This window comes from Ovis canadensis, chromosome 20 (assembly GCF_042477335.2).
Source record: "Ovis canadensis isolate MfBH-ARS-UI-01 breed Bighorn chromosome 20, ARS-UI_OviCan_v2, whole genome shotgun sequence".
NCBI classification, from domain to species: Eukaryota; Metazoa; Chordata; class Mammalia; order Artiodactyla; family Bovidae; genus Ovis; species Ovis canadensis.
Window position 1 is genome coordinate 23414703 of NC_091264.1, and position 24804 is coordinate 23439506.

The window sequence follows — 24804 nt, forward strand, 5'->3', positions numbered from 1 at the left end:
AGGGAGGGCAAGGGGCAAAGAGGGAGGGGTCCTACCCTTCCCCAGCCTCCAGGGGCCCAGCCAAGTAGGAGAGGAAGAGGGGAAATTCAGCAGGCACTGGGGCAGGGGTGACTGGGGTTCCCAGGAGGCCAACCCCAGGGGAAGATCACAGGCCTGCGCGGGTCAGCAAGTCTGCTGGGAGCCTTGGCTCAGAGCCGCCGCAATGGGCAGAGAAGACTCCCCAGGGCCCTAAGGAATTTGGACATGGCAAGTGGACACACCAACTCCAAGGGCCAAAAAAATTGTTAAAGGCAAGGTTGGCCTGAAAGAAACCGCTCAGCTCCGCCTAGCGTGGGCCCCCATTCCACAGCCACTAGGACCAGGCCAGGCCCCTCACTGGGGTCCCATCTGCCTGTCCCTCCTCCTCCAGGCCCCTGCTCATGCTGTTCCCCCACCTGGCACGCCCCCTCCTTCCTCCCCACTTATCCAAGCGTGCCGCTCCTGCAGGCCCTGCTGGGCGGGGCCCCCTGCGGCCCTGGAATTTATCTCTTCACCACACACGCATCATCACATCCCTTCATTCACTTATTCAACCAGAGTCTCCCCGGCCCCTCCTGCAGGAGGGCAGGGTGCCAGGTCTGACTGGGCACTGCTCTTCCCACGCCCGCTGGGAGCCGGCAGGGCCCACAGCCTCGCTCCTCTCCTCACACGGGGGCTGAGTACCCAGCGGATGTGAAATAGATCTGTGAAGTCCAGGCCAGCGGGGAGACTCGAGCAGGGTCTGGAAGGCTGAGTCTTCCTATTCCTGTCCTCTGGGGCAGGCAGCACGCCACGATGAAGCATCCCAAGGCAGGTGCTGCAGTGGGAAGGATTTCTGTCCTCGGTGGGTCAGGATAGGGTTGGAGGTAGCTGGAGCGCAGAGGGGAGGAGAGGGTCCCCAGGGCAGCCTAACCCCAGAAGCCCGTGTTCTGTCAGCCTCAATCTGCCTTTCTGTGGACTGTGAGAGCAACCTTTCAGGCCTGGATAGGAAGAAGGGCTTATGAAGGGAGTAGTTGGCTGAATTTCGTGATCAATCACCCATCCCACCAACATTTACTGAGTGAATGCTGTGCCAGGGACTGTGCTAGAGGCTGGGGAGGCACCAGAGAACAAAACAGGCAAAAAACAACCTCTGCTGTCACGGACCATAAACAAGCAAAAGTGTACTTGTTAAGTGCTATAAAGAAAAACAGAGGACTTCGCTGGTGGTCCAGTGGTGGAGAGTCTGGCTTGCAACGCAGGGGACGTGGGTTCAATCCCTGGTCAGGGAACCAGGATCCCACATGCTGCAGGGCAACTAAGCCCGTGAGCCAAAACCAGAGTCCATGCTTCGCAACTAAAGATCTCCCATGACACAGTGAAGATCCTGTGTGCCGGGACTAAGACCCAACACAGGCAAATGAAAGGAAGAAAGAAGGAAGACAAAGAACGAGTCTTTAAGCACAAAACAAAAGCAGGGCAGGAAAGAGGGAATAGAGAGTTTTGAGCTGGGGACACGCTGGGACACAGAGAGGCGCCTCTGAAGCACGCACAGCTGAGAAGGCAGCCAAATGCCCTGAGGAGGAGGCCACCTAGACCGCCGGGGACAGAGCTTTCCGGGCAGAGGGAGCAGCCAGTGCAAAGGCCCTGAGGTCAGCTTGTGCCTGGAGTGTCAGAGGGGCCGCGAGGAGGCTGCTGTGGCTGTAGCAGAGACTGGAAACAGAGCGGAAGGAGACAAGCTCTGGGGTGGGGGGTAGCGTGGTGGGAAGCAGAAAGGGGAGCAGGCACTTCCAGTGGCCTCCCCTTTGGGGTTTCTGGGTTCTGGGGGTACCCTGGGGCAAACCTCCTCTCTGCTCTCCCAGAAAAATGAGCAGCACCAGGTCCCCCACCCCCAGGCAGCACAGCTCTTTCCAGGTAGCCGAGCTCTTCCCTTAGCCCCTCAGAGCCTCCGTTTACAGCCCGAGAAGCTGAGTCTAGAGATGCCGCAGAGCCAGAGGGAAGAGGTGCCCCAGCCTTGGGACTCCAGCTGCCAGCCCTGCCAGCCAGCCGCACGGACAGGGGCCATCTAAATGCAGGTCCGACGCTCCGCCCGGGGAGCTGGAGCTGGAGGTCAGAGCAGCAACAGCTTGACGCACCCGCGTCTCTGGAATACCAATGGTGGATGCGGGGACACGGCAGGGAGCCGAGGCTTTAGAATTTTCCACCGTGCGAGGGACAAGGCATCCTCCTAAGGCCCCCACACCTCCTCCTGCCACACTCAGGAAGGTCATCTCCTTCCCACCGGAGGAGCACAGGCCTAGATGTGCCCAGGGAGCTGGAATCACTCGCCGGAGTACCAGACCCCCCAGGGGACCCCACAGAGAGGCCCCTGCCGAGAGCTGACCTGTGTCCTCTCAGTCCCACGCACCAGAGACGGGGAGGCCAAGCTGGATTCATTCCCCTCCTGCTACCAGCCAGCTGTGTAGCCTCAGTAGAGTTACTTAACCTCTCTGAGCCTCAGCATGGCCCTCCATATAATGGAGTTGTTCTGAAAGATAAATGAGTTATGAAGCCCATAAAACAGGGTCTGGTTCACAGGGGTGCTTTGTACATGTTACCTACTAACGACCCCTTCACCTGTCACCCACACAGAAGCCCTGGGCTCTGACACTCAACTTCCCTGTGACCTTAGACAGGCTCCTCAACTTTCCTGAGCCTCAGTTCTCCTCATCTGTGAAATGGAGCACCAGTACAAGTAAACAGGCTCACACAGGCCCCTGCAGATACAGAAAAGCTGTGGAGGCACAGAGGTTCACACTCCAGAGCCCTGCCCCTAGGAGCACCAGGGACAGAGGTGGGAGGCATTGAGGGCGGGGCCCCACACCATCCTCTCTAGCCTGCATCCCCCTCCAGGGTGATTCACACGGTCTCTGCATACCTCATCCCAGGACTGGTTGTTGCCACTCAACTCACCCTTGGGCAGCCTCCACATGGCAGAGAGGAGGGAGCCCTGCAGCCAGAAGGCAGCACCCCGCACACAGAGGGGGAGCGCCCCGCACACAGAGGGGGCACGCACCCACACCTCACACCAGCCCTGCTATCAGGGCAGGCCCTCCGGGCACAAGCCCAGAGATCACCTAGTGTACCACACACACACACACACACACACACACACACACACGTCCTGCCCTGGCTGCCTCTGGGGCTCGCTCCGCGGTCCTCTCGCCACCAGACCAGCTCTCCTTCAAGAATCAGGCTGGCCTGGGCTCCCGTGGTCTTGTCCCTAGTCCTGTCCCTGGACATGGCCTGCAGCCCCGCACAGGGCCCAGCACGGCCCCCTCAGGCCTTCCAACACTCTCAGGCCTCCCCCGGAATGCCCAGCACCAGGGAGGACCCCTAATGATAACTCTCTGATGTGAGCTCCCGAGTGCCCACCTCCATGGGCCAGGAGCACATTTAATTCTGATAACAACCAGTTTTATCCCATTTTGCAGATGAGGAAATCAAAACCAAGAGCTGCTGAGCGCCTTTCCGAGGATCACGTGGCCAGTGAGTGGCCTAGTCGGAGCCCAGGTCTGCCTGTTACGGCCGCTCTCCTATCCACACGCTGCTACCGCCGTGTTGGGGAGGCAGACAGCCTGGGGTGGGAGCACCAGCTCTGACAGCCTGGCTCCCAGTTGCTCCAGCCCCTCGCTGTATGAGCCTAGGGAGGCACCTCACCCCTCTGAGCCTTGGCGTCCTCACCTGTGAAGGAGGACGAAACACCAGGCCCGCGAGGCTGTCACCAGGATTCGTGCAATGAGCGTGCCTGCCAAAGGGCAGGCTTCAGTCTAGGGCCCTGGCTGGCTCAGGGCAGAGTCCACGCGACACAGTGGCAGGGGCAGGAGGGCACTTTGATGGAGACCAGGAAGTATGGCATCGGGGCTTTCTCCAAGGCCTCTGCCAAAGGCCCCATCAGGGCTGCGTGCTCAGGAGCACCCCACTCAGAGGGCAGAGCTGGCTCCAAACCCAGCTCCTCCACATTCTGGTTATATGGTCTTGGCAAAGCCACCTACCGTCTCTGGCCTCAGTTTCTTCACCTATGAAATGGGCATAAGTATGCTCCCTGCAGGAACAGAGCCCAGCACGTGGTCGGCGCCCAGAGATTGCTGGCCCAGCTGTCACCGGACCAGCACCCTCAGCCCGCGCCACCACCCCACTCTCTGGCACACCTCTGAGCAACTCAAAGATGATTTATACTTCAGAGGACAAATCAATACAATATACGGACAGAGATATCTCTAATCTCTCACAGGGATTAGGCTACAAGGTACAGCGGCCCCTTTCTGCTGGCCGCTCAATTCTGATTTCAATTTGGGCTGCTGAAGCGCGGCTTTTTCTCCCCTTTTCTTTTCACTCTCTAAAGACAGCTCTCCAAATCAAATTTCATTTGGCAGGCAGGGCAGGGAGACCCACTGGGGCTGCGGGGGCCTGTGGACACAGGAGGTCCAGCCTGGTGGGAAGCCAGACCTTTGGTGACGGGATGGAGTGCAGAGGGCAGGGGGCACTGTGAGGGCGCAGCTGTGGCCCTGAGCTCTTATTTTTCTAGAAGTCCTTTACAAAATCTTAAGCAGACTTTCTATCTTCTAGAAAATACACAATGCTTGATTAGATGCTCACAGAAACTTCAGACAATAGCCTTAGCTTCAGCCAAAACCCAATGCCCAGACCTCACCCCAATCCCAAGCCTCACCTACAACAGCATGTGTCCCTCCAGGCCGAAGGTGTGTGTGTGTGTGCGTGTGTGTGTGTGACTGTCACACCCCCATCCCCTGCACAGGGCTGGTCCACATGGGTCTCAGTTTATGCGGCTGGGAAGTGGGCAGAAGGCAGAGTGACAAAAATACGACACAGTTAAAACCGGTAAGTCCTGAGCCGCTGTCCTGGGTTCACATCCTTCCTCCACCTCTAACTTGCTCTGTGACCTGTCGCCAGCTATTATGTGGTGTCTGTCTCTCCGTGTCTCAGCTTCCTCCCCTGTGCAATGGGGGTACCTACTTCACCAGGTAGGGCGGATGACTCAGGACACTGGATATAAATGGGGGCTCAGCACATGCAGGGGCATAGAGAGGGCCATGTGAGTCTGGGGTTATCTTCCCGGTCCCTCTGGACACCAAGATTCTGGACCTCTGTCCCGTCCCCGACCAGCACCTCTGTCTCCAAATCTGACCAAGGCTGCAGCTGAAACAGCCTGTGGGCTTGTTTGGGAAAGGATTTAAGCCGTCAAGGAGGAGAGGAGCCTGCCAGGGACGATGGATGGAGATAGTGCGGAGAGGAGCCCAAGTCTGAACAAAGGAACCAAGGACTGGTGGGCCCTCAGAGGGAGGGGCTGGGGACTGGGCTCTGATGCTGCCCAGCCTGCCTGCAGGTGGGAGTGGGCTCTGTCCACCCTGGCTTCCTTCCGTGGGGGCCCAGCTGCTGGAGCAGAGGGCACGGGGCCGGGGGGCCCGGAGCCACAGCCATCCATCAGCCCTGCCCCACTTCCACCACCCTGCCGCCCTCCGCCAGGTTACAACCACCCGCGGGCTTCAGCTGTACAATTAAAGGGGCTTATCTGAGATTTATAGCAGGATTATACCCGCAGGGTGTTACCAACGCCCGCCTCTGGACACTCTGCGGTCCTTAGGAGAAGCAATTAGAGTCCTGGGGTTATCCGGGTATAAATATATAGACGCCATCCCCAAGGTCGAGGGCTCCACAGAGAGGTATTTAGTGACAGGCCTTGGCAGAGGTGGCGGAGGGGCTCCCTCTGCGGGGAGGGTGTCTACCAGGAGGGGAGGGGACCTCTCCTGCTTTCCTCCATGCCCCACGCACTAGGGGAGCCGTCCCTCTAGCCCACTGCCCTGAGTCAGCCAACCCAGCGGGAGCCCCCAACCCAGGGGCCCATCTGCTGCCCTGGACGCACCCCCCACCGCTGTCCCACACAACTGCCCTCCCCGGCAGGGCCATCGGAAAGGCCGGCTCAGAGGCCCAAGTGTGGGCCTGCGGAGCTGACCCTGTCTTAGCCTCTCGTTACTCGCTGATAACTAAAACCTTTATCACTTTGAGGACAGCAATTTGGGAGCGCAGGGAGCTCTGTGGGGGAAGGGGGGCTGGCGGAAAGTGAGGAGGATCCGAGGACACAAGCCCCTGTCCCATCCTCCCCCAGATGCCACCCACTGAGGCCACACGGCCCCACCCGCAGCCCCTGCCCCTCACCCGAGCAGATGGCTCAGTTGTAAGGAGTCTGAATTCTCAGTCCTGCCAACAAACCCTTGCTCCCAGGATGGCCCTGGCTCCTGAGTCCCTGAGACCCCCATGAACAAGGCCCCCTCCATGCCCATCTCCTTCCCCTCCTCTCTGCCCAAGAACAGGTTCCCGTGCCCGGAATATGGACGGTTCCTCCATCTGCCTGGCCGTGTCCAAAGGAGCCATTCGTGCCCACCCCCCACCTCCAGGAGCCACCCAGCTGCCCGCCCACGAGGCCACAGGCTCAGGCCCATGAGGGGGGCCCCGGGGCAGGAGGCGAGCCCACGGCAGGTCCCGGAGCAGCCCCTGCAGGGACAGCCCCGCCCCGGCCCTGAGCGGGGGCCCGGGGCAGACTCACCGTCCTCTCGGGACTTCTGCATGAAGGCCTCCACGCCGCTCTCGCCGTAGCTGCCCTCCGAGGCCAGCGTGGACACGTAGTTCCACTTGAGGGCGCGCACGATGTCCACCATGGCCTGGGCCTGGTACGTGTCCGAGGGGACCACGCGGGAGAAGAAGTCATAGCGGCTGTTGTCACTCAGGTCAGGAGCTGTGGAGGCGTAGCTGATCTGGGGGATCTGGGGGGCGAGAGGGGCCGCTGATGGGGGCGGCTGGCACCCCACCCTGCCCAGCCAGTGTCAGCCCCTACATCCCAACCCGCCTCCCGCCTGGGCACCGTCCTGGCCCTTCCCGCAGGCACAGCCTCCTCTCAACCCAGGGGAGGCCTCTTGACGTGGGATGAGCAGGTCCCAGCCCCCCTCAACAGAGGAGGAAACCGAGGCTGAGAACTGAGCCAGCTGTTAGTCAGCGCTGCCCCAGCTCTGCTCAGGGTCCCGATGCCTACCCCCCACCTCCCGCTCAGCTCCCTGATCCTGCATCTCCCCAGATACTCCCCAACTCCCAGCAGGAGTGAGGATGGCACCAGGGTGAGAAGGGAGTGGCTGACAAGCATCAAGCCCTCCTCCTCCAGAAAGTCTCCCGATTTGCCTCAACCAAGTCCTGGGGCTGGCGGGCCCTCCATCACCCACACATACACAGCCCAGAGCCATCGTGGACAGCACACACACACACACACACACACACACACACACACACACACACATCCCGAGGGCGCCTCTGCGGGCCTCAGCTGACAAAGAGCTGGAGATCCCAGCTGGGGAGCAGCCCCGGCTGGGTGAGCGTTGGCCCGGGATGCAGCGGGGATGAGGGACCCGAGGGCTCCTTCGGTCCAGCCCCTGCCCCCGAGGAGCCTTCCACATCCTCACAGCTCCCTCTGGGCCCTGGGCCCTTCCTCCTGCCCAGCTCAGAGGGCACAGAGCCCAGAAGGCCAGAGGGAGTGGGGCCTCCCTCCGCAGCCTGGGACCCAGAGCCCCTAGGGGCAGGGCCTGCCTGGGGCCACAGCCACTCCCGAAGACTCCGGACCTCATCGTCCTCGCCCAGCTCCCCCCAGTCACAGGGCGCCTTCCTGCCCCCAGGCTTCCCACCTGGCCCCACAGGCAAAGGCGGGACCCGGAGGCCAAGAGCCACCCTTCCTCCAACGCGGACATCCAGCATCCACAGGGTGGATGGGGCTGTGTGCACTCTCTCGAGCCCCCCTCCACCTCTGCTCACTGCCCTGTGCCCTCCTCACAGGGTCCTCGCCTGCCCCCAGCTCCCAGGGCCTGCCAGTGGCCCCCACTGTCCACCCCCGGCTTGGTCCACACCAGCGTGTATCCTTCCTGTGTCCCTTCTGCCCTGCTCTCAACTTGCCACAGTGACAGGGTGAAAGCGTGGGCATACCGATCTGGGCGGATGTCACGTCCAAGACTGATCCCCGAGGGAATCATTAAGACTCAATCCTGGCTGGAAAAACCTCACCGCCAGAACTGTAGTCCGCATGGCAACTGGGGATGGGAAAAGATTCCAGAACAGGAGGACTCGGGGAGCCCCCTGCACATGGGTTTGCCCACCTGGCCTCTGCCTAGAGGGGCCCATCCCCAGGGACAGTGGGGGTCCAGCTTCCACGGCGGAACATCCTCAGATTGCCCTGAAACTCCGCAGGGCAGCACTGCCTCCCTGGAGAGCACAAGGGCCGGGGGCGGGGTTGGAAGAGACACGCCACCCTACATGCTCTGCCTTTTTCCCGTGTTGTTGGTCGGTCGCTCAGTTGTATCCAACTCTTTGTGACCCCCGTGCACCGCAGCCCACCAGGCTCCTCTGTCCACAGGATTTTCCAGGCAAGAGTATTGAAATGGGTTGCCATCTCCTACTCCAATTTTCCGTGTGGAACCATGCAAAGTCAGCACGTGTTTAGAAAGCAAACCCCACTGGAACGGTCCGGAGCACACGGGGCCCGCTGCCTGCCTGAGTCAGCAGAGTCTGAAAACTGGCCCAGTCCTCGCGTCCCTAGAGAACACTTAGCATGAACGCAGCAGCCCCTACAAGGCGGACTCTGGCTGGACACTTGATGATTAATTCAGAAAGTATCGTCATTTTTAAGGTCTGACGATGGCGTTAGGGCTGTGGTTGCTCGGTTGGTTTTTAAGAGTCCCTAGCTCTTAGCGCGGTTTCCCAGCCTCAGCACTGTTAATGCTCGTGGGGGGAAGTGGGCCGCGATGCTTTGTTGGGGGGCTGCCCCATGCACCGTAGGGTGTCGAGCAGCACCCCTGTCCCCTACCCACGGATGCCAGTAGCTCGCCCTCCCCCAGTAACGACCAGAAATGTCTCGCGACTTTGCCAAATGTCCCCTGGGGGCAGAACTGTCCCCAGTTGGGACCCACTGTTTCAGGGGCATGTACTAAAACACTTCGGGATGACGTGATGTGATGAAGCCTGGGATTTCCTTCAAAAGAACCGAGGCAGGAACGCGTGGAAGGAAAAATGGCGCTGGCCGGGAGCTGGCGCCGGGAGCTGGCGCCGGGAGCTGGTGCCAGGAGCTGGTGCCGGGAGCTGCCCGGCGACGCGGGTGTGACGGGGTGCACTGCCCTGTTCGCTGCACTTTTGTGCGCGTCTGAAATTGCCACATGTAAAATTTTTGGACAATAAAACAGAACAAAATAAACGTCACCCCCAGGGTCATCGCTCTGGAGAGACGCGCCCTGAATCTGGCGCTGACAGCAGAGACGCGGGGCCAGCACAGCAGGTCCCCGAGAGAGGACAGAGCTTTGTTCACCAGCTCACCTCTGCCAGCCCTGATCGCACACCCAGAAACGCACTTGCCTCCTAATTAGAAGCAGCTTGTCTCCTGCTTTTGATGTTTTCTCCCAACACGGGGCCGGGCCGGGCTGGAGTCATAGCGCCTGCCCAGAGGAGGGCCAGAGAGGCTCGCAGGAGGCTCAGCCCCGCTTCCAACCCCCTCCCCTCTCCCCTGGGCTGGGCACTTGGCCTGGGCCAGCACAGCGGGCGGGTGGGCAGGCGGCTATCCAGGTGCCAGGACTCGGAGCCTCCCCCAGGCAGCCCCAGCCCTGTCCCTGCACACACACCGCCTCCCATAAAGGGCGGAGGACCAAGGGTGGGGTCCCCGCAGGGTGTGTGTGCCAGCCTACAGGAGGGCTCAGGGCCCATGATCTGCCCGTGAGTCTCCTGAGAGCCTGGAATAGGGAGCCAACACTGAGAAGATGCGGTAGAGACAGCATCCAAACCAGGGTCCAGGGGATAAGCATCCTCTTACACATGATCCCCTCTGCCAGCTCCTCCTGCCGCCCCTGCAGGCTCCCTCCCTCGGCTGCAGACCCTCCTGAAGTTCCCAGGAGGACGGATTCAAGCAGCAATTTGGGAGCTAAAGTGCTCAGGTTCAAATCCCAGGTGTGGGAAACCTGGGTGCAGGTAACGTCACCTCTCTGGGCCTCAGGTTCCTCAGCTGCAAAATGGAAATAATTCCAATCCCTTTCTCCTGAGGTTGTGAGGGACACATGTGAGAATTCACGGGAGAAACTCAGGCAGCACCTGGCGGGCAGTCAGCACTCGAGGGTCAGTGCTGATGAGGGCAGCACTGAACACCTTCTTCGGGACAGCACCCTCTTGGACTGTTTCTCACCCCCGGACTGTCCCCGGGGCCTCCCCCCACCCCTATCTCCCTCTCTCCCTCTGTCTCTCTCTCTCTCTCTCTCTCTCTCTCTCTCTCTCTCTCTCTCTCTCTCTCGGTCACAGAGTTACGGCTGTGCTCAGTGGGGAGATCTCCTGGGACTGGCTGGCCCTCCAAGCGCTCTCCTCTCGCCCCCACCCCAGCCTGGAGTTGGGTGGCAAAGGCAAGGAGCACCCCATGGGCAGGGGCCTGTGACAACTTGCCCAGTGGGCTTCTGGCGTCTCCTCAGCTCTCATCGCCCTGTAGCCAGTGCGTGCAAAAGTCGCTTCAGTTGCATCCAACTCTTTGCGACCCCGTGGCCTGTAGCCCACCAGGCTCCTCTATCCATGGGATTCCCCAGGCAGGCATGCTGGAGTGGATTTCCACGCCCTTCTCCAGGGGATCTTCCTGATGCAGGGATCACAGCTTCTCAAGCCTCCTGCACCCGGAGTCGGGTTCTGTTACCTCCAGCACCACCTGGGCGCCCTGCCCTGCAGCCCCGCTGAGCGCATTCCCCTCCTTCACAATGGGCACGTGCACTCCACCACCAGGCTTCCCTCTCCCTGGCCCCCTCCTCCTCTCACCTAACACCCTGTGCACCTACTGTGTGTTGAGCACTGTCCTAGGCACTGGGGACACCACACCCTCCTGTCTCACCCTCCTGGGGCAAGAGTCAGCAAGAAGCCACATTTCAGCAGCAGCTGACAACTACAGCCGTCCTACCCTGGGGCCATTTGTCCACCTGTTTCTCCCTCCTCTCTGCCTGTCTTTCTCTGCCCATAAACTCCGTGACCTCATCTCCCCACATCCAAATCTTCCAGGCCCAGCTTGTGTCACCTCCTCCAGGCAGCCCCCCAGGAGCCCTCATCCGCCAGACAGCCCGCTCAGACCTCCCACAGCACCGAGCCCTGTGGGCACTCAGGCTACTCTGGGGCACCGGGCACAACCTCCCAGGTGTTAGGATGCCTGACTGACAATTCAGCAAGTATTCTGAGGCTCCCCCCATTGTGCTGGGCAAGGTCACTGGGGAGATGCCAAGGGAACTGGGCTCAGCGCATCCTCAAACCCAACACTCACTGCATCCGGGGGTCACCCTGCAAGGGGAGGAGGCAGGTGGGACAACCAGGAGTGGCACACAGTGTGTCCGCAGCTGGCACCCAGCCAAGTTTCGCCTGTATGGAAGTACAGCAGGGCGGAAGGGGTGCAGGGGCAGCACTTGAATAAGCGCCCCCTCGCCACCCCTCTCTGGCTTCTGGGAGTGAGGAGGAGGCCCTGCCACGTGGGGAGACAGGAGCTGCTTCCGGGCTTGGGCAACAATAAAGATGGATGTCAAGCACGTGCCTGTGTGTGTGTGACGTGTGCGCGTGTGAGCCTGTGCTGGAGCATATGCCCTGAGCACGCCGCACACTCACTGGTTTAGCCCTCCTGCTGAGTCGCTGAACACCAACAGCCTGCGGGGCCCAGCTCAGAGAGCAGGGGCGGGTGATGAACACTGCCCCGTGGGGCTCCCTGTGTGGACGGGGTCAGATGAGGCAGAGCAGGCAGACAGGGCCAGGGGGCCAGGAGGAAGAGGAAAGCAGGGCGTGCAGGGGGTGTGAGGGAGAAGGCCCGGGGGGCGCCTCTGGAGGGCAACACTGAGTCAGGACCCCAAGGTGGTGAAGGAGGGACCACGTAAGTGAAGGGGGCTTTTCAGGCAGAGGGGACATGCGTGCATTTGTGTGCATGTGTGAGGGGCCAGGTACAGGCACGCGTGTCTGTGTGCTGGAACCTGAGTCTCTTTGGAACTTGCCCCAGGCCCAGCCAGCAGCCCCACACACCCTCCCGGGCATGGCAACTCCAGCCGGTATGTGAGTGGTACCCAGGTGCCAACAGCTCAGACGTGGCCACTGGCTCCCACACCAGCACAGCCTGAGGACCCCCTGAGAGTGGCAGGTCCCCGCCATAGCCCCCTCCCATCCCGAGGAGGACGAGGAGGTGAACAGGCTGCCCAGCATCTCAGAGCCCACCAGGGACCCAGACCCCATGGCCTCTGAAGGCCAGGGCCCTGTCAAGGCCAGCGTTTTGTTCAGAGCAGTCAGTGCCCCACCCTGGCCTGGGGAAGCCCAGTGGGACGTCTGGGGCCGTCACCAGGGAACCTAGGGCCACCTGCCAGGAGCCCCAGCCCTCTTCCTGAGTGCGTGTGCATCAGCGCCCCTCCCCCCACCGCCTCCCTAACCCTGCCTCAGACCTCTCTCTCTGGAGCCAACTTGCCCAGGGCTTTGCCACCCAGCTGTGCCACCTTAGACAAGCAAGCAGCCTCCCCACCCCTAAAAAGTGGCCCAAACAACAACAGAGAGGATGGCGCTGGAGAGAACACACACAGGGCTGAAAACTGCCTGGCGCGTGGGGCCCTTGGCCAATGCTAGATATTATTAGACAGGGAAGCATGACTCGGACCATTGTGCCCATTTTTCAGGTGAGGAGACTGAGGCTCAGAGAGGAAACAGTGCCCAATGAGCAGCAGAGCCATCAGGAGTCAGAAACAAGATGCAGACCCAGCTGCTGGTTTTTTTTTTTGATTGTCTGTGCTGGGCGTTCGTCACGGCGTGTGGGATCTCCATGCGGCGTGCGGCTTCGAGTTCCTTAAGGACTGAACCCAGGCCTCTCTCATCAACCGCTAAGACTCCTCTGAGGTCTTAGCTACTGGACCACCGAGGAAGTCCCCATACCCAGCTCCTGGCCTGGGGCCCTGCCCACCCTCCCAGCTGACTCTCCTCTTTCCATTCCACCCACAGCCAGGCTGGGCAGCCACCGCTGGGTACCCACAGCCAGGCTGGGCAGCCACTGCTGGGGGCTGCAGTCCCCTCTGGCAGCCAGCACAGTCCAGGCCAGGACCCAGGTCGACCTCGAGACCCCCACCTGCCTGGCCACAGCGCCTCTCACTTGGGATGTGGGAGACCCTGCGTGAGGCCGGTCAGAGCCCGGGGTGGCCGCCTGCTCCTTGCCCTTCTGATCTTGGCTGCATGGTGCCTCCACTGCCCGGCTCTCAGCATCAGCTGTTTCCTTCACAGATAAAAAGGCAGCCAGGCTTCTGGGCACATGAAAGCTGCTCAGGCAGGAAAGTGTGGTTCAGAGAGCCGGCGAGAGGGAAGGCCAGCTTCCAAAGGCTCAGGGCCCGGCTTCCACTCCGACCTCCCTCGCCAGCTGAGCCGCACGCCCTCCCCGAGGCCTTTGCTGCAGAGCCAGCACCGGGAAGAGCAGAGATGCCCTTGTCTGCCTCCCCCACTTCCTGGAGCCTGGGGGGGCAGAGGGCATCTCACTGAGAGCTGGGCACACAGCGGGCACCCCCCTCACCCTTGCGGATCAGCCACCATCTCCTCTTGGCCAGGCGCAGACGACATGGATTTACATAACCCACCTTCAGAGCACCAGCCGCCAGAGTAGCCAGAAGGGAGCTCCCCAGAGTGAGATGCCTCCAGGATGAAGCTCCCGGCTGGGTCGGAGGCCACAGGGATTCACTGGGGGGAAAGTGGGACTGTGAACCTCGAGGAGAGCGTGGAGGCTGGCAGGGTGGGCAAAAGGTGCAGACAGATTGGGGAGGAGAAACGGGGCACACAGAGAGGGGAGGCAGGGGGCGTTCAAGGAGCCTGAGGAGGGTGGTTGGGGGAGGAACTGGGGTACGGCAGAGGGGTGCATGGGGCACACCGACGAGCACCTGCCTTCAGTCCTGACCGGCATCTCCGAGAGGGCCCCCAGGGTCAGGAGCAGAAAAAGCAGGCTTCCAGAGCCTGGGAAGTGGGGGAACCTCTGGGGGGAGGCTGGGCTGGCGTCTGGACTGGGGTGGGCCCCGATGGAAGGACGGTCTGCCCCCGCACTGGGCCTTGTCCCAGGCCTTCCCCGTAAAAGACCACCTTCCGCCACCCCCACCCCCAGCCACTGGGCCAGCTGGGGGCCACCAGCCACTGCTCCACAGACCCTGAGGGAATCCAGGCCAGGCCAGCCTGGGCACTCACTTCAGGGCGCCCTCATTCACCAGATCTCACTCCCCTGTGGACACAGCCCGGCCACTGGCTCCGGAACCCCGAGCGTCGGGTCACTGGGGGCCCGCCGCCCTGTGCCCCAAGGTGATCCACCAACCTGCTCACCACCCCGGTGCTCCTGGACTCGGCCTTCTGCCCCTTCTCTGCCCCCGCCCCAGGGCTGGACACAGACCACTGCTGGGGTCACACAGGCCCCTCATGCTGGCAGCCTTTCCCCTCCTGCACTCAGAAGTAGACATCAGTCTCCAAGGCAGCAAGTGCTATGCTAAAAGACAGCAAAATCTGGGACTTCCCTGCCAGTCCAGTGGTCAAGATTCCAGGCTTCCAATGCAGGGGACGAGGGTTCCATCCCTGGTCAGAGAACTAGGCCACACGGCACGGCCAAAAACCAAAAAGACAGTAAGATCTGCCCACAGCACCACGTGGTCCCTCGCCTGGGCTCCTCCGTGACCACCAGCCTCCCCTCCCACAGAGGACCCCAGCCCAGCCCCGGGGACTCTGTTGACTCCACTGTGAATTCACTTACTCAGTGCTTTTTCATACTGTTCGTGGGGCTCTCAAGGCAAGAATACTGAGGTGGTTTGCCATTCCCTTCTCCAGGGGACCACGATTTGTCAGAACTCTCCACCATGACCTGCCCATCTTGGGTGGCCCTACTCGGCATGGCTCGTAGTTTCATTGAGTTAGACAAGGCTATGGAAAAGACCCTGATGCTGGGAGAGACTGAAGGCAGGAGGAGAAGGGGACGACAGAGGATGAGATGGTTGGATGGCATCAATGACTCAATGGACATGAGTTTGAGTAAAATCAGGGAGTTGGTGATGGACAGGGAGGCCTGGCCTGCTGCAGTCCATGGGGTCGCAAAGAGTCGGACACGACTGAGCGATGGAACTGACTCAGTGCTTCCCTGAGCACCTACTAAGTGGTTTGCAAAATGTTTGACACTGGGGCGAACCCACAGAGCCCAACCCCTGCCTTCACGGAGCTGACATTCCAGTGGGAGAGACGATGCTCAGTGAGCCCACACGTGGCTAACGTGGGTGAGGGTCCTTAGAGACACGTCCACTCCCTCACTCCCCGGCGCCTGGCAAACCCAACGACGCGCCCCTCATGCCCCACCTGATGTGTTCTGGCCCCTGAGCTGCGAGCAGGAAGTGCCATCAATTCAGGGTCAGGGCGTCTCATCACCAGTGTGAGACCCTACAGGGTATGTGTGCCCTCTGCCACCGTGACTGGTAGCGTTCCCAGCCAGCCTGGTCCCTGAGGAGGTGGGCAGAGCACCCAGCCAGGCCACGTGGACACACAACACGGCAAGTATATTCAGTTTACGTGTTTAAAGCCGCAGAGAGCGGGAGCTGTTTGCTCTTGCAGCGTCTCCTCCTGATGCTGATGGACACAGGGGCGCAAGCTCTCGCCCCCCGAGAGCAAGGGGGACCTCTATGTCTCTCCAGCTCAAAAGCCTGGATATGTCAGGTTCACATCCATCACAGGCTGGCTTGGGCTGAGCTGAATTAAATTCACACACACAAACGCACACACGTAATAATCATCTTCCTGAGGATGAGCACTGATTGAGTGTTTACTGTGTGCCAAGAACCATGCCCAGTGGTTTTATAGGACTAACACCTTTAACCTTACGACAACCGTATGAAGGAGGCGCTCTTCTCCTCAGTTCCCCTAAACTTGGGTACGGAAAGGTCCAGGAACTTGCCCAGGACACACAGCCGTGATTTAAAGCCAGAGGGACGAGCTCCAGAGCCCGTTTTACTCTCAGGTGAGACCTCAGCCTCCCCGCAGCACAAGTGAGCCTACAAACACATGTGCTCACACACAGGATCTGACAGAGACACTGGCAGCCTCCAGGGACTCGGAGGGCTCCCCACACGGCCAGCGGCCACAGAGGGGAGAGCCAACCCCGCTTCCCCTCTGCTCAGCCACTGCCTCCACTCCTGATCGGCGCTGCACGCCACGGGCTGAAGCGGTCCATCCGTCTCCATTACAAAGGATCTGGCAGGGGTCGGGGCCAGCCCCTGAGGGTTGTGTAAATGGCTTGCCTTCGCGCAACAGCTAATTTCTAATTATTAATTTCATGCTTATCATATGCAAACCTCTGTTTCCCAGATGAGATGAAATTTATTTAATTAGAAATTCCCTCATCAAGCCTTTTGGATCCAAGCTTTTAATTAGGATCACCAACCCCACCCATGGCTGCCAAAGAGTGGGTTCATGGCCTCTGACTCTCCCTCCCTGAGACCCCAGACACAGTCAGCATGTGTAGGTCCCTCCACTGTCACCAGGACCCCACTGGCCGGGTCAGGGCCCCTCACCAGACCCCTCAGCCACCTCCCACCCCTGCAGCACGGCACCACAGTCACAACGGGTCTCTTTTTCCTGCAGGCACCATAATAGGGAAATAGCTTGGAAAGAGCTCGTATCATCTTGCAGCCGGAAGGACTGAAATGTTTAAGGTGCTGGAAGACAGAAGACATCACAGCCCTCCCTTCTTCCTGCGAAATTCACACAGCAGCCTTCTTCGGGGAGCCCCTGCCGGGTGCTAATAAAATGCCCTTTACAGCTCAGCCTAGGGCCAGCAGTCAAAATGATCAACAACACTTGGCATTTGAACAAAGCATTTTCAACACATTACCTCTGACTTCATCTCCAGCCCCCATCCTGGCCTCCCACCTCGGCCTCAGCTCACACAGCCGCAGCGACACCGGCCTCCTTGCTGTTCCCTTGAACACGCCAGGCACACTCTGCTTCAGAGCCTTTGCACTGGCCGTTCCCACTGCCTGACCGCAATCCCCCCAGATAGGCATGTGGCCCACTCGCTCACATCCTTCCCTTCAAGACTACTCAGACCTCACCTTCTCAGACACCCCCTATTTAATACCAATCTGGCTTTCCCCTCTCCTGTACCCTATCTCCACCTCCCCTGCTTGAGAAGGTGAAAGTCACGTTTGCCTCTTTGTGACCCCACGGACTACAGCTACCCTGCCAGGCTCCGCTGTCCAAGGACTTCTCCAGGCAAGAAAACTGGAGTGGGTTGTCATTTCCTTCTCCAGGGGATCTTCCCAAGCCAGGGATGTGAACCCAGGTCTCCTGCATTGTGGGCGGATTCTTTACCATCTGAGCCACTAGGGAAGCCTGGCTTGGATTCCCCCAAGACGATGATCACTCTCTAACACGCTCTATACTTACTTGCTTACTTCATTTATTTTTAAGTGTTTTATTTATGTATTTGGCCACGCGGGTCTTAGTCGCAGCATGGGGGATCTTTGATCTTCATTGTGGCATATGGGAGCTAGTTCCCTGACCAGGGATTGAACCTAGGTCCCCTGCATTGGGAGCACGGAGTCTTAGCCACTGGGCCACCAGGGAAGTCCCTTATTTCAGTTATTATCCACCTCCCCCTAAAAAGTCAGCTCCATGAACCCAGGGGCCTCTCTTTATTCCCTACTGTGTCCTCGGACTCCTGGCACAGCATCGGGCCCAGTGAACGCAGGGAACACTTCACTCCCTCCACCCCAAGCTGAGGACAAGCCCAGCAGACCCCTGAGCACCCCAGATGAGTGAGGAAACCGAGGCTCAGAGCCTTGGGGCCTTGTCAAGGTCACAGAGATACAGCCAAGTTCTGACCCTCACGTGGTCTGGTGCCTCATCTGGGCAACTTCAGGGCACTGCTCTGCAGAAAGGGGCCGCTCCACGGCAGCACCCTGCTCACAGATGCTGAGGGCTCCCTCTTCCCACCCCAGGGCTCAGCTCCGGCCTCTCCCGGGGCCTGCTGTGCCCTGTCCCCCTAATTTCACACTGATATCTGAGAAGGCAATCACACGGGGGGCCATCCCCCACCCGCCTGTCTCCCCTCCCCAGGACCCACCCAGCCTCTTATCAGGAAAGCAAGCAGACACTTGGATTAATTTCCAGGCCTGCTCTGAATTATGTTTTCCAGGACAGAACCAGACAGATGCAGGCAACAGGCCTTTGAACAAATATTTCCCCAGAAAGCGCTTTATTCAGTCCCTTGTCTCACCCTTTTAAACATTATATGTTTTCTTAGGAGCCCAGGAAAGGCCCCCCCACCATAAGGCATGGGGGCTGGAGAAGAATAGAGGGTGTGGAATGGAGAGCCTCGCAGGGCTGACAAAGAAGCGGGTTCTGATGCAGGCTCGGAGGAATTACCGCAGATAAGAGCGCCCAGGGGGCGGGCGGGGGAGCGGGCAGCACAAGGGCGAGAGCAAACAAGATCCTCAAATCAGCACTTGTCCTATTTCATAAGCGAAATGTAGATCAATAAATTACACTCACTTCTGCAGGTCTTACATGCTGACTCCGTAACCTTGTCAAGAGCCATACGAGGGGGGAGGCAGAGGGACGGAGGAGCCCAGAGGCTGGGCAGGAGGGGTGGGGACTGAGCGGGGAGCCCTGTGGGGTCACAGCACCTACACCGTCTTCGCCTCGAAGGGTCCAAGGCCCAGGTTTCCAGAGGCAAGAAGCAAGCCGCCTCACCCTCTACCCACTGCCTCACTGCATGACCACAGGCCAGTCACCGCCCCTGTAAGCCTCAGTCTCCTCATCTGTCAAGTGGGCACAATGGTGAGAACTTGGCCTCTGTCACCCTCATTGTGGGGCTCACATGAGTGAACAGATATGAAAGCCTGGAAAGAGACACAAATATCCAAGCTGCCGGGAGCCGTTGTTACGCATCTGAGTCAGACGGCACAGCAGCTACTGACACAGACATTCCTGTCGGCTCTCCCCGCGCTCGGAGAGAGGAAACGTTCACCCTGATTGGCATGAGAGGCCGTGGCTCAGAGCTGAGGCCTGTGCCCAGGGTCACATCCCACCCCGGCCTACCTGACGGCCAAGCAGGGCTCTCTCTGTGCCATGAGGCTGCCTGTGAGCCAGGGAGCTGGGCAGCACTGGGCACCAGGCCATGCCCACATGTCCAAGGGCCGGGGGCTCGGGACCAGCCCAAGGTGCTGCTGTACCCCGGGGGGCCAAACTGAGGGTGAGGCTCAGCAGGTACCCGACACCTGGACAGTTGGGCCAGGACCGGGCGTCCTGCAAGCCGGGAGGGGCGGCGGCGGGCAGAGGCTGCATAGGTGTGACTGGAATCCAAATGGGCCTGGGGGCTGCCATCTCAGGAGTACCCATTCTACCCGTTCCAAGCACCCCACAGGGACTCTCTCATTTAATGTGCATACCACAACCCCACAAAGCACAGGCTATTATTACCTCCATTTTCCAGACGAGACCACTGGGGCCCAAGAAAATACGGAAACAAAATCACACAGCAAGAGGACTTCCCTGGGGTCCAGTGGCTAAGAATCTGCCTTCTGATGCAGAGGACACGGAGTCCAATCCCTGGTCAAGGAACTAAGATCCCACGTGCCAGGGGACGACTAAGCCCGTGCTCTGCAATGAGAGAAAGCCCGTGTGCTGCAGCAAGGAAATCGCATGCTGCAATGAAGACCCAGAGCAGCCAGAAATGAAAGAAAATCACACAGCAAGCGGCAAAGCGCGGTCTGAACTCGAGTCTGACTCTAGCATGTGGGTTCTCCCGCCCCTGGCATGCACTCCGCTTTTGTTGCCAACCTCCTGCCCTCTGCCCACACCATCCACCCCCCTGAGAAGCAGCCAGGACAGGGAGCCACGAGTCCTCGCTCTGGGCCTTTCCTCATCACATCTCTAGATGCCAGCACCTCCCATCTCTGAGTCTCAGCTTCCACATCTGTTCCATGGATGTTTAATGACCCCCTGGGCTTGCAAGGTAAGGGCAGAGGCCGGGGCCTCCATAATGTGGGGGTGACATCCAGAAGCCTGGTCCACAGCACCTTCTGAGCCACCCCCCAAGCTGCGGGAGTCGGGGGCAGGGCCGGGACAACCTTGTGAACAGGGTGCCTCTGGAGCATCTGGAAGGACCCATCTGGTGGGCAGTGATGGGGGCGTGGCCGAGGGGGTGAGATCAACCATGGCATCTGCCCAATGTCCTACCAAATCAGGTTAATGTGCTGCGCTGCGTGGAATATAGGGCTCTGTATTAATATAATATGATATAATGGGACATGTGAACATTATTGAACACATGAGCCGATAAAAGTCACACAGCGCCATCACTCCAGGTAATTTATGTCATAGCCCGGCCACTGCCAGGTTGGCAGGGAGGAGGTCCCACTGAAGTAAGGGGGCCTGAGTGACAGGCAGAGCGGGGAAGGGGCGGCCAAGTGCGGCCATTCAGCCAAGACCACAGGCAGGCTAGCGGCAGCCACTCACAGAGCATCACCTCTCCCTGCTCCCTGCTGTCTGTCCGCAGCCCAGACCCAGCGCTGCCTCCCACCGGCCCTGGGGCAGAGCCAGCTGCTGAGAACCCAGCCTGCAGGGCATCACCTACCTCCAAGGACCTCCCCCATTTCAGCTGCCCACCGCTCCCCACCGCCCCGCTGTCCTCAGGCTCTAGGGGCACCTGGCACTGACCCATCTCTCACCAGCACCCTCAGGAAGGAGGCCATGCCACCCCAGGGGCCCCTCTAGGGGGACGTTTGCTGTGGAAGTTCCATCTCCAGTTTCACTCCACCTCTCCTGGGCCCCGGCAAGGACGGAGGTGACACAGGCCTCTCATCCCTTCGTGCATTCATTCAGAGTCTACTTACTGAGCACTCACTCTGCCCCGTGCCACAGCAGACACCGGGGAGACCACAGTGAGCAAACGCAGACCAGCCCCTGTCCTCATGGAACAGAGTCCTGCGGGAGAGATGGTCTCTAACTGGATACACATAGCAACACATCCAGCGTCTGAGATGTGCTGGCAAGAGGTCTGGGTCCCGTGAGAACCTGGAATAAGGCCCTGAATCCGCTTAGGGCACCCCTCCTGAGGAGTGAGGCGTGAGCTGACACCTGAAGAACAGGTAGGCAATACCCAGATGAAGAAGGAAAAACAGCCCAGATGGAAGATGAGGCAGGTGCAAAGGCCCTGTGGCCAGGAGCCCAAGGCTGGTTCAAGGAAAGGCAAACACACAGAGGATGCGGGAACACAGCACGAGACACAGCTGCCCCAAAGCAGATCCAAGGCTAAGAGGGAACCACCAAGCACAGAGGGACGGTTCCTGCCCTCGTCCAGTTAAGAGGTAAGGGTGGCCTGGCCTACCGGGGTGCATGGAGATGGAGAGACGTATAAAACTCCCCCCCCCAAAAAAAACTTCCCCCGAAAGCCCTCCAGCTCCAAGCGTTTCCCTCCTGTGACAAACTCTCAGTGAGCCCTCCCCTAAACTCTAAGTCCAGCCAAGACCAGAGGAAGAGTCCAGAGCTGGGACCCAGGCACCCAAGTTGTCCAGGGCCAGCTGCCTGCTTGTCCTCTGGGCCAAGCCCGTTCCTTCAAGGTGCCCATGCTCTGGGGGTTCTGGGGGTTCTGCAGCTGCCCCAGTGGCACAGCAGGGTGGGGAGGGGCCAGGGACTCAGCCCAGGGCAGAGGGGAGGCCACCCCGCTCTCAGCCCTATTGCCAGCACCCTCTGCAGCTCTGGAAGCTGCCCGATGAAAAAGCCTGAGTTCTACCTGTCACTAAGTCACCATGTATTCTCAAACCAGCCCCTCTTCCATCCTGTGCCCCGGTTTCCTCACCTAATAACCGTGAAATAACAATCACAATAATACCTAACACTGAGTGAGTGCCTCCTGTGTGCCAGGCTCTGCTCTCAACTCTCATGTTCCTCACCAGACACCTGTCACCGGGGTACTAGCATTCAGCCTGCTGTACAGGTGAGGGAACTGAGGCCCAGAGGAGTTGAATCACTTGCCCAAAGACCTGCCTCTGAACCCTCGCTGCCAGGCTCCCCCAGCCACTGCGCTCTGACACCTCGCCGGGGAGACAAGGAGGGACCGGTTCACCTCTGACACCCTCAGCTCTGCGGTGCTGCCTTTGTGATGCTCCATCCAGAAATCCGGCCTCATCCTGGAAGGGCCCAAGGATAACAAGTGTGATTTGGTGGGGGGATCTCTCCCCAGACCCTCCATCTACTGCAGAAACCTACAAACATCTGATTCCACCCAGCGATCACAGTCCTCCTGCTCCCAGAGTGCCCGGTACTGGGACAGGGTGGGGACCGCAGGGCCCTGCCCAGCACTGACGACCTGCTCTCGGCTATGCCCCAGCAGCCCCGGGGGGCAGGCCCCAGGCTGCCAGCAAGGGACCAGCTCACGGAGGCACTGGCCCCAGCACTTCCCTCCCAACCTCTCCTCCATCCCGAGGGCGCCTCTCAGGAGAACAGCCCACCGTGCTCATCCCAGGTCTGCTCTGGCTTCTGACCTGCGACCGTGCCTCTCAAGCTCATTCCTTTACGCCTGACAACACCCCTTCCAGGTGGACATTACCCTGCATTATAGAGGCAATGACCTGCAGATGCGAAAGAAATCGCTGGCCTCAATTCCTCAGCTACTGATGAAAACCCAGGTCCACCGGTGCCAGAGGCGGGAATCCTTCCACCCTGCTGCCCAGCCTCCCTCTGAGCCCATGGCGAGAGCCACCAGCACGTCTGGGGCCTGTCCAGACCATGAGGAGACAGGCAGGACATGCCCACAGGCTCCCCCTGTCCCAGCCCATGTGTCTAGTCTCCACCAACTGGTGATCTGAGCTGACATTTCTCTCAGAGGGAAGCCCAGAGTGGATCTTGGTCCCTCCCACCGTGTCCACAACCTGGGCCCCTGCCCCAGAATCTCCGTGAAAGCCAGAGAGGCGGCAAAGGTCTGCCTACTTTTTGCTAATATCGATTTACTCATCTATTTATTTGGCTGCGCTGGCCTTAGTTGGGGTGCGTGGGAGCTTTGACCGTCACTGCTGCACGTGAACTCTTAGTTGCGGCATGCAGAATCTGGGGCTTCCCTGGGGGCTCAGATGGTAAAGAATCCGCCTGCAGGGCAGGAGACCTGGGTTCAGCCCCTGGGTTGGGAAGATCCCCTGGAGCAAGAAATGGCAACCCACTCAAAAATTCTTACCTGGAGAATTCCATGGACAGAGGAGCCTGTGGGGCTACAGTTCATGGTGCCACAAAGAGTCAGACAAGATTGAGCAACTACCACACACAGGATCTAGTTCCCTGACCAAGGATCGAACCCTGGGGGTGTGGAGTGTTAGCCACTGGGCCACCAGGGAAGTCCCCAAAGTAGTGCCCAGGAAGCCAGGCCCCCGCAGGTCCCGCCGGGAGCAGAGCCCGACAAGGGATCTTACCTCCAGGGCATCCAGGCCTTTCCTAGGGGCCAGCGGCGGCAGGCACCTAATTCACAGAGTCCCCCACGCTCCTCCCCCACCCCTGCGGCCTTCCCCCACCCCTGCGGCCCTCCCCCACGCACCTCCCCCGCACCTGCGGCCCTCCCCCACGCTCCTCCCCCACCCCTGCGGCCTTCCCCCACGCTCCTCCCCCGCACCTGCGGCCTTCCCCCACGCTCCTCCCCCACCCCTGCGGCCTTCCCCCAGGCTCCTCCCCCGCACCTGCGGCCTTCCCCCACCCCTGCGGCCTTCCCCCAGGCTCCTCCCCCGCACCTGCGGCCTTCCCCCACCCCCAGGCCTTCTCCCACGCTCCTCCCCCACCCCTGCGGCCTTCCCCCACCCCTGCGGCCTTCCCCCACGCTCCTCCCCCGCACCTGCGGCCTTCCCCCACCCCTGCGGCCCTCCCCCACGCACCTCCCCCACCCCTGCGGCCCTCCCCCACGCACCTCCCCCACCCCTGCGGCCCTCCCCCATGCACCTCCCCCACCCCTGCGGCCTTCCCCCACGCACCTCCCCCACACCTGCAGCCTTGCGGACGTCAGCTCTTACCAACCCCCTCCCCTGACTCGCTTCCCTCTGGCCACACAGACCTCCGGGAACAGTCCCGAGCCCCAGCGTGGCCTGGCCTCAGGGCCTTTGCACCGGCTGTGCCCGCCGTCCTCCTGGCTCCCACCCCCCTCACACACAGGGCGCACCCCTTCACTCATTCACGTCTCTGATCAAACATCACCTTCTCAGACAGGCTGTCACAGAACAGCTCACCTGAAGCAGCCCCACCCTCTCGTGTCCCCTGACCCTCGGCTCTTCTCACCATCTTAATATAACTCCTCTCTCGGAGGAGGCATCTGAAATGAGCTGCGCCTCACAGGACTGGCAGCCCAACCACCTGTGAGTCACAGGGACAGAGGCATCTCGCCCGCTCCTCAGCTCAGGAGTCAGAGGTCAGGCTGGCCCCCTGCCCTGGCCCCAGCTGCACCCACACCTTCCTCCAGCTCAGGCCTGGAGATGAGACTGCTGGGTGGTCCTCCAGGGCACACTCAGGGAGTGGAGGGTCAGGAGACAACTGGGAGCAGCCACTCTCCAGGGGACTCTTGTGGTCCCCAGGCCCCAAGAAGGCAGGTGGAGACAGGTCTCCCCACGGTCACCCCCAGGGCGGCGGGGGCAAGGTGAACACTCCAAATAATTCAGCCTCACGCTGCAGAGTAGCAGCCGATGGGAGCAGGGCGGGGAAGGAGGGGCCACA

General features: G+C 60.3%; 1 protein-coding gene across 2 annotated transcripts in view; it reads right to left on the reverse strand.

Annotated features, from left to right (window-relative positions):
* GRM4 (glutamate metabotropic receptor 4) overlaps positions 1–24804 on the reverse strand; it is a 103545-nt gene that overhangs the window by 56141 nt on the left and 22600 nt on the right. For both annotated transcript variants that reach the window (XM_069564672.1, XM_069564671.1), the window contains exon 2: positions 6602–6818. In XM_069564672.1, coding sequence (XP_069420773.1) covers positions 6602–6818 — 217 coding nt within the window. The remainder of the gene's footprint in view (positions 1–6601; positions 6819–24804) is intronic.